This window comes from Ostrea edulis, chromosome 1 (genome assembly GCF_947568905.1).
Source record: "Ostrea edulis chromosome 1, xbOstEdul1.1, whole genome shotgun sequence".
NCBI lineage: Eukaryota > Metazoa > Mollusca > Bivalvia > Ostreida > Ostreidae > Ostrea > Ostrea edulis.
Genome location: NC_079164.1, coordinates 75,026,795 through 75,036,462, shown reverse-complemented (window position 1 = coordinate 75,036,462; position 9,668 = coordinate 75,026,795). Strand labels below are relative to the sequence as shown.

Here is a 9,668-nt window from a genome sequence, read left to right as displayed (position 1 = left end):
TATATATGGAAAAAACTCCAAACACTTTCTAGAAATATTGTGACCGTGTTACATTTTGGAAATACAGCAAAACTTTCATAACTGCCAAATCTAAGGAAAACCCTTGTCTTCTTGGGAAAAAACAATATTTAATCAAATTTCTCTGGCTCTCTGGCAAGCATTATATCTTAATCTTGGTATTACCCAAAATCTTTGGACCCTAAAACATGACTTCAGACTTATGAAATGAAAATAATACGTATTCTGACATTGTTCGTTGATGCAACGAAAATAAATACGATTTATTTTAAATAATATTACGACATTCAATTAATTGAATTCGATCGACTTCTTGAAAGTTTGTGTTCATCTGAAATTTCCTCCGTTTCCATACTGATAATACTGTTTCTATGGACAAATCTCATTTCCTCGTATGCTTCATCTAACAAATCATCATCCTTTCCTGAAGAACTTTCGTATTCCGAATCCGAGGTTTTGCGCGTTCTTTTTTCTTTATCTGAACTTTTACGCCTTCGTTTTTCTTCTCGATCCGCCCCTAAAGGACTTTCAGATTCCCTTTCATTATTTCTGTATTTTGTATCATGTCTTATCACCCGTTTCAATCCTGAAGGTGACTCACCATTGTCATTATTTTCATTTTCAGAATTTGAAATATCTGCTTCGTCGTCCTCTTGCAGTGTCGGAAGTGAAGTAGCTGGGGAATGGATTTCAATCACTGCTGAGTCAACCTCATCATTCAAATCCTTACTGTTTATATTTTTACTAGTTTTGACTCCATCCGTTTGAACAGCCCATCGCACACTTTTGGGAGATGTGATGTCACTTTCACTGATGTTGCTAGAACTACTACTTTTGCGTCTCTCCTTCTTATCAAGATTTTCATTTTCAGAATTTTGACGTTCCACTGTCGCACTCGCTACTTGGTTTCTTTTGATTTTGAGATCAGGGAATGGAAACTTTGTCTTTTTTTCTTCAGATGGATTCGATGTCTTTTCAGAGACATTACCATTGTTTAAATCAGTATTGTGTTTCTGCAACAACATAGAAACATCTCTCTTGGTAAGAGATTCAGCCACGCTATGAGACCTTTGATCCCTGGGTTGGGGGGCATGTCCATTTGAGGTTGATGGTGGAATAAAAACTGTTTTACGCCTTAGCTTGTTGTTTTGTGCAAGTTTTACAATATTAAGCAAGGACGGTTTTTCTGAATGTCCCATTTTATCTCTTAACAGTTCCGTTATCCTTGTCCATCTTGCTTGCCTATACTTCCGTTTCCGTTGCTTTAATTTAGAACGAGACTGAGCGTGCGTATAGAACAAGGTAAAGTTCTGTACGATGGCAGGAACTGACAGAGCGATGACCAAGACTCCGCTGATAGCACAGAGGGATCCGACCGCATACCCTAGCCCCGTGCTTGGAGTCATGTCGCCATATCCAACTGTTGTCATGGTAATGAGAGCCCACCAAAATGCGAGCGGGATGTGTTGAAAATCAGAGTCTTCGTCAGAGAAAATTTCCATGTAATACACTAAACAAGCAAAGATGACTACTCCAAGGATGACGACAAGCAGGAGCAGAAACAATTCGTTAGTGCTGGCCTTCATTGTGTACATCAGGACCTTTAGTGCCATGAAATGCTTCATCAAAATGAAGATACGGAAAATCCGCATAACACGTAATGCCAACAACAGACGAACTATATCGAAAACGTCGATTGGATCGGGATGTATAAAAACGATAGTCACAGCAACATAGTAAGGAATCAAACAAGCGAACTCAATCAGGGTGAATGGCGTGATAAGGAACCGTCTTTTGTATGGAGCGGCAATAAACTTTAACATCAACTCGCATAGGAAATATATATTGCATATATTGTCGACGATAAGTAAAATGGACAATGGGGTTGTTGCTGTTTTGAATATGTTCATTGCGTCTTTGAGTTCTTCGCTGGTAAAATTCCGTTTATCTGATTTGGAATGTGCGTAGATTGAGCCGAAGTACGGAAGAGTCTCCACCATGACGACAGTGATGGAAAGAATGACGATCAGGAGAGAAATTACAGCATACACCTGGAAAACAGACAAGGCTATCAACAATGCACCATCGCTGAGAATTTAACACATATACGTCAAATCTAAGTTCGAAGATGGGTTACAAAATGCATATATAAAATCCAATTCTTCTATAATTTTTGTGAAAATAGACTTAGAAAAACTAGTCTTCTGTATGACACAGTGTAATTTAATCTGATGTGTCACTAGTACTGCAGTATTTCATGATCATGAATTTGTGAAGTGCGATGGCACAGAAACTTAATTGTGAGTAATAATACATTGAACACCGACACTCATGCAAGTTTTAACAATTTTGTCGACATATTTGCTATAAAATCATTGTAATTATAATGAGAGATATATGCAGTGGCTAATCCAACACTTTTTCAAAGAAAGGGTTTGTGTATTTTAAAACTTTAAATGTGTATTTTAGCCCTAGTTGCGTGTAATTTACAAATAACCGGTCGAGGTAGCTCAGTGGTAGAGCGTTCGCCTTGAGACCGGGAGGTCGTGAGTTCGATCCCCTTTCATGCCATGACCGCATCAAACCTAAAACGTAAACATAGGCAGTGATTGTTAGAGTCACGGGTCTTTCGGATATGAATTTAAGATCGCAGACCCCGTGTTGCGACAGGCATTGGTACATTAGAGAACCATCACTGCTACGTACGGCCCTTAGCTCTAAGCTTATACTTGTAGGTATAAATGTGTGGTACTTCAGCTATAACTGGTGACGTCGCGATATGAGGGGAAAATCCTTCACAGGGCGCAAGACAAAGTTCTTACAAATAGAATTAGACCTGCAAGACAAATTAAGGATTTCCTATCTAAAGCCGTTATCCACTAAGCTAACGACAAAGGCAATTTTTCTATATAGGCCTATGACATTCTTGCATTTGAAAAATATGTGGCGATTTTTTAAAATTTCATTTTCCACACTGACGTCCTGAAACTTTCAGCGCTATTTGACAGCCAAGTATGCTTGCATTATTTTTTACCTTGATTTCAGTGATCTGTCTAAAATTCAAAAGGAATTTGTAAATGCTATAATCTTTATTGATTGCAGCTAGGAGCATTTTATTGTTTTTACATTAATACTTCTTATCAAAGAAATCTACAGCCTTGGCAGTAATACAATACCGATATCCAGCAGTATACATGTATTATTTACAAGCTTATTTCATAATCAATCACAAATTAAAGAACTGTCACAAGGACACATATTGCCATTGAACAAATGAGATATTTAAACTTGATTATTTAATACATATACTAGTATTTAAAATGATGTTTCGAAATTTGTTTTTCCAATATTCATCTCTGCCCGGTCTTGAACTCAAGAGGGGAAACATGTTTTCTGTTAGACCCAAAAACTTAATTAACAGGTGTCAGAGGCCATTTGGTCACATGACAACGGAAACCGTCCTCAGGTCCAGTAAACTACCTGTTCCGTCATATAAGAGAATATTTTAAACGTATAAATATAAAAATTTGAACTTTCCTGCTATGCCGATTTAGTCAGTACAGAATATTTACATGCGTGATACAAGTGGCATTGCGATAGACATATGGTGTCCGGGGATCTCAGACTCATACAAACCGGATCTGTAATATCTCTCTCAGAATTTCCCCTTCAAAATCTCTTATTAATATATTTAAACCTATTTGAACTCACGAAGTCTTATGTTTTCATTGAAAATGAACTGTAGATTTGATATTTAAAACAAAGTAATTTATCAGTTAACATAATCTTTATTTCTGTTTATTTCATTTTCGGTATATTACAGCGACGTATGTTTTCCTTGTTTATATGTTCACTCTCGTATCGAGAGGTCACCAACTGTAGGTGAAGTGCAACAAATTTAGACCTATGTATGGTGCTCAGGGATGTAGCAGTGAGAGATCCCCGTCGTTCAAATGCCACCCGCGACACGGAATCTCGGTTTTTAAGGTATCATCCGAGCGTTTGGCGAAGGAGCAGTCCCTATTATCAGGTCTGAGCTTTGATGTGACCAAGGCACGAGAAAAGTTCGAACCCTCGACCCCCGGTCACGAGGCGAACGCTCTTACCACTGAGTTCAGTCGCGGCCACGCGACATCAGCCAATTACGGTGCTCATTCCGTCCACAAGTCGGTGCTCCCCATAGCGAACATTTTCTATGACAGTGTTGTTTTTATAATCACCCTTCACCATGACTTTGGACCTGTTTTCCGGAGACAGAAAAGTTTACTACCATTTTGGAGACGAGAAGAGAACCACTTATGACCCAATCAAGAACACACGCCTACGGCACACAACGTGTGTAGATGCTAGTTCCATAACCGACAAAAATCAGTGTTTATACAGCCATATCGCCAAATTACAGCCATATCACCAAATACGGGATAGGAATCCTTCGCTAGCGGTTCACGGATATTGACTAACACCAGAGACTATTGAAAGTAAAGGGGAGCTCCCTAATGGGTTTATGGTTCGATTTTAGTCGTCTGAGAAAAATTGATGTTCCGCAATTCTATGAATAGACGGAAACACTTCTTCAGTTTCAACAATGTCTGAAAGACGATCGGAGATGGTTTTAGCAGAAGATTGGAATACTACATAATATATGTAATTCTAATCATATAAAAAAGTTTGCAAAGAAGTTTAATAAAATTGTTCCGATTGTTGTACGTTTCAAAAATTCATAAAAATTCATAGACATGAAAGGCGAAGATAACGAACAGTGATCAATCTCATAACTCCTATAAGCAATACAAAACAGAGAGTTGGGAAAACAAGGACCCTTGGATATACCAGAGGTGGGATCAGGTGCCTAGGAGGAGTAATCATGTATATTTTCAAAATGAGGTCATAAAAAGTGGAAAATAAAAAGGGAGAAGGGCGTATCACACAGCTGATGAAGGGGTCCATGTGCGGTAGTCCTTATCCGTACATTCCTCGAGGAACTCCCCTTATTTTAATGGTCCCTGGTGTGCTAGTATTGACTCAATAACCATAAATCACTCGGGGATGTAATCCGTAATAGATGATCGGGCTATAAACGCTGAACCGATGAAGTACAGAAATAAAAATGCCGCTCTTTGTGTGCCTTAGGCGCTTGTCCATCTCTTGCGTGCTCTTGACTGGACCGTGATATATTATGTATAATTTAATTCCTGTCTCACAGAAAGGCAATGCACCTGTTCTGAATAGCAAAGTGGTAAAGGGTGACAGCTTCATGTACCTGAACGATCTCAGTGAAAGAACTTTTGTCATCGGAGCACCGTCCTCTTGAGAAGAAACGAAAGGATCGCCATAGTAGCGACAATCACATGACCAGAAGAACGGTTTGGAACGACCGGAAGTCATACGTAGGGCATGCGAAAGTAACATGTATTGAAATAGCTCCCGCTTAATATCCATTATAGATATGAGATGTTTTGTTAATATGGGAGCGTTTATTTTCACAAACCGGAAAGTCTAATTGCAAGTGGGATATCGTAAACAAAACAAAACAATAGTTTATTAGAGGCATTTTCATTTTCTCGATAACGCATTATATGGTACCCCGTCACTCGACATCCTCAAGGCGAAATTCCAGGTTGTTTCTGTTACATACACGTAACGCTCTCGCAACAGTATCGTATTTCTTTTGAATCGGGGAATCCAAGTTGTGAAGTAGAACTTCTTCAAAACAGAGTTTTAATGGAAGTTATTTTCACTGAGTATTATCATTTATTGACCTGTTCATTTCATTTCTTAGGGTTTTCCATTTGAAAAATACGTTTACCTACTAAACAAAGATATGGAAAAAGATGTGTGTATACTTTTTTACACATCACTAACCTGATTAATTAATGGTTAACCTTGCACAAAACAATACAGATTGTTAAAGATATCTTAATTAGTAGGTCACTGGCTTTGAAACAACCTGTAAATTCCCAGTTTGATACCTCTGTTGTTATATCAGTATTTTAAATTGGTAAGATGAAGCAGTGCATAATAGATATAATTTGTACATATCATGTCGTTAATTTGATTTGCTATTGTTAAATCGACATAGCATGCTGCCCTACATGTTTAGGAAAAACACGATAGTTTTGTACTGTTATCCAACGTATTTCTTTATCGTGCGAATTCTATACATTCAATGTAAACTCTTTTGTAACATGAATTAAAAAATCAGTTTTCTTTTATACTATACTTTTTTATTTATGTCTGATATTAAGACTATATAAAAGGCTTTGTTATTTTAATTTTAGATAAACAGTTCGTGTGTGATTTTTCTATATCATTTTGAATTCATTTTATCATTACACAGAAGATATGGGTTGCAAGCAATCACAATAAAGGTATAACAATACACACCGAGTAAAATGAAAGTGGATTTCTTTTACCATCTAAAACATCTTTAAAGAATCAATCCTTTTAGCTGTTTGTCGTTTAAAATAATCAAACATCCAATGTAAATGAATTATGATATACTTACTGTTGCCCCTTTCGATGAGTATGGATCTTGCAGAAATCTCCAAAGTTTCGGTCGAATTCTTTCGAATCGAGAAGCGTCTGCTTTGATTCTTTTCGTTGCGAGACGGTTGTGTTTCTCGTCTTGGTCGAACATTTCTAACATCCCGTGTGTTTCTTCATACTTGATGTAGTGCACCCAACAACACTGTTCTATATCTTTATCATCTATCATCCAGTACTTCAGTTCTTCTTTGAGTATCATGCCACACATATTGAGGGGCAAGTGAAGTTTCCCCGAGCGGTAAAAATTAAGAATAAATGGGAAGAATTCGGGTTGACGGTCAAAGTAGAACTCTTTTTTCCCCATTTTTTCCGCAATGTCTGCTACTTCTGAGAGCCGGGTTGTCTTCCTGGTGTACTTCCTTAACGTTTGAAGTCTTGTTTCATGTCGTATACCGCCAACGTTTAACGTAATGATATCGTCCGGATTATCGTGCACTTCATCTTCACCATCAGACTCATCTTGGGTATCGTCATCCTCGTCATCTGACACTTCCTTTGATTGCTGGTTTTCCGAGGTTTTCAACATATTGCGAGCAAATCCAATGCAAAGAAAGCAGTCTTATGAAGAGCAGATTTAAATGAATATTCCAATCAGAGTTAATGCTAATAAGATCAAACTTTCTGTTGTTGGTATAATCGTCAAATTACTCACAGATTCAGAACAGGTAATTAAAAACCTTCCGATTTGGACGACAGGCGTTTATATACGGTTTTGCATTAAATACAATTATCAACTATCTTTATCAAAACAGGATCTGTGTCAGCCATTGTATATTTTAGACAATCCGTGGCACTATATAAAAGAGATGTTTGCCCCCTATTAAGATCGTTGCCAAACTTTGCAATTGACTGCGTGTCCCATACATGAATACACAAATGTATCGGACACCGCTTTTCGGAGTATTTCATAAATAAATCTCCCTTGATTGATACATTCGCAGATTTGTTCTTTTTTATAACTTTAAAAGAACTCCTGTACCAAGGATCGCAAAGTTTATCACAGCGTATTTTAAAATCCCGGTAGGTCTCTTGTTTCTGTAATTGTCGTATATTCGATAAAAGAAGCTTTGATATTTAATATTCTGTCGGTTGATAAACCCATTGACGACACTTTAAGAATGCAAACGAAGAATAAAACCAATATAAGGAGGATAAAGAAACTTTGAAAAAAATTATATCGTTGAATATTAATAAGCTAACGACGGCCTTTAATAATGCCCATAAATTTTGGGAATCTTTCCAAACAGGAAGAGGTAGAATGGCAACAAATTAAGGAGACATTGCCTTTTACGGAAAAAAAAAATTGGCAAACAAGAGAGATTGTGCAGACCAGTCGTCATGATTAAGTGGTAGAGCGTTTAGTTTGAGACCGGGAAGACATGAGTTCGAGAGAGATTGTGCAGACCAGTCGTCGTAATTAAGTGGTAGAGCGTTTAGTTTGAGACCGGGAGGACATGAGTTCGAGCCCCGTTCGTATCTTACTTAACGTTTAGAAGTGAGAGTAGCAGGTCTTTAAAATCCGGGGTACCGTGTCACGACAGGCGTTGGCTTGACAGAGAATCCTAACTGCTACGGCCCAGAAGGCCATCTGAATTTGTAGCACTTCGCCTACAGTCGGTGACGTCTCGATTTGAGGGTAAAAGTCTCCAAAGGACGTAAAATGAAAAAATAAAACAATGTTCCGAATGCCTAGTACAAACTAGACTTTTTATGCCCCCTTCAAGAAGAGGGGCGTATAGCCCAACTCCTGACGGTCGATCTGTCGGTAGACCACATGTCCCCTCAATACCGTATATTGAGAACCATTCATTTGATCGTAATGATATTTCATATGTGGGTTGGTTATGAGTAGGAGATGACCCCTATTGATTTTCAGGTCAAAAGGCTAAAGGTCAAGGATCAATCCACCCTGGACATAGGAAGATACTGTCCGTTCAATATCTTGAGAACCCTTAGCTTAACATCAAACTTGGTACATTGGTACATCCTAAGGAGTAGGCGACTCCTACTGATTTTGAGGTCATATGGTCAAGGGTCAAACTGGACGCAGGAAGATACTGTCTGCTCAATATCTTGAGAACCATTTGCTTGACAGACATCAAACTTGGTACACTGGTACATCCTAAGGCGTAGATGATCCCTATTGATTTTTAGGTTACATGGTCAAAAGCCAAGGGTCAATCTATTTTGGACACAGGAAGATATTGTCTGCTCAATATCTTGAATTGTTTTGGCACTACTATCAATTCAATGATGCATGTGCTTAGACGGATCTAGGAATTTGTGAAAGGGGGGGGGGGGGGGGGGGGGGCTAACACTTGTTCTTTTAGGTACTTTTCACAACCTCCACCCTTACTCCAATTTACATCCTTTGCTTGTGTACATAACATCGTAGGGGAAGATTAGGAGAGAGTTTTATACATGTACATGAAAATGCTTATGTTATTTACTCTTTGGGATACTTGTATCTGACGAAAATATCGTAAATATATATATCAGTGTGTCGTCTTATCTATCCTAGAATTAAATGATATGTTAGTGTTGATAACTTTGAATGATGCAATTACATGTACATGTATGTATCCACCTTTCATATCATTTTGATAATGAATCAAAGTCTCGTTAAAATTTAATAACTCTTAAACTTTTTGGTCCGCAAAAAGGGGGGGGGGGGGTCCGGACCCCCTGGGACCCCAACCCCCTCTGGATCCGCCCTTATATGTATAACCCTTTTCAGTTTTGCACCATAGGGGACATAGATACATGTATGTTTTACAAACATTTCTTGTTTCTTCCTGACTTGGAGTTACTTGCTCCTTGAAGATTGGTTACAGTGTATATACTACTAGAAACTTTATTCACAAAGGACGGTTGCATAATAACTCTTCCTTTTTCGCAGTGACCCCCCCCCCCCCCCCCGCCACCCCATGGACGGGAAAAGTTGGGATTTTATGGATACCACGGGAAAGGAGAATTAAGGTGATATAAAGACAACCCCACATGTTTAAGATTTGTATTACCGTATAATGATTTTGCTACGACCATTTTTTTTCACCTGCTAACCGATTACTTCTCAATAAAATGGGGAAAAGCATCATATTTGA

General features: G+C 38.2%; 1 protein-coding gene across 1 annotated transcript; it reads right to left on the bottom strand.

Moving 5' to 3' along the window:
• Positions 1-241: 241 nt before the first annotated feature.
• Positions 242-7,451, bottom strand: LOC125664845 (potassium voltage-gated channel protein Shaw-like). The gene is made up of 2 exons (XM_048897645.2): positions 6,524-7,451; positions 242-2,069 (listed from the first exon to the last, which is right to left on the bottom strand). Exons 1-2 carry the CDS (start codon positions 7,088-7,090, stop codon positions 306-308), a joined length of 2,331 nt encoding a protein of 776 aa, XP_048753602.1. The 5' UTR covers positions 7,091-7,451; the 3' UTR covers positions 242-305.
• Between the last annotated feature and the right edge of the window lie 2,217 nt (positions 7,452-9,668).

Excerpts from the sequence above, each read along its gene's own strand:
- LOC125664845 (XM_048897645.2), bottom strand. The coding sequence starts at position 7,090 with ATGTTGAAAACCTCGGAAAACCAGCAATCAAAGGAAGTGTCAGATGAC. Across the intron at positions 2,070-6,523 it reads ACTCATCGAAAGGGGCAACA|GTGTATGCTGTAATTTCTCT; the intron begins GTAAGTATATCA and ends TCTGTTTTCCAG.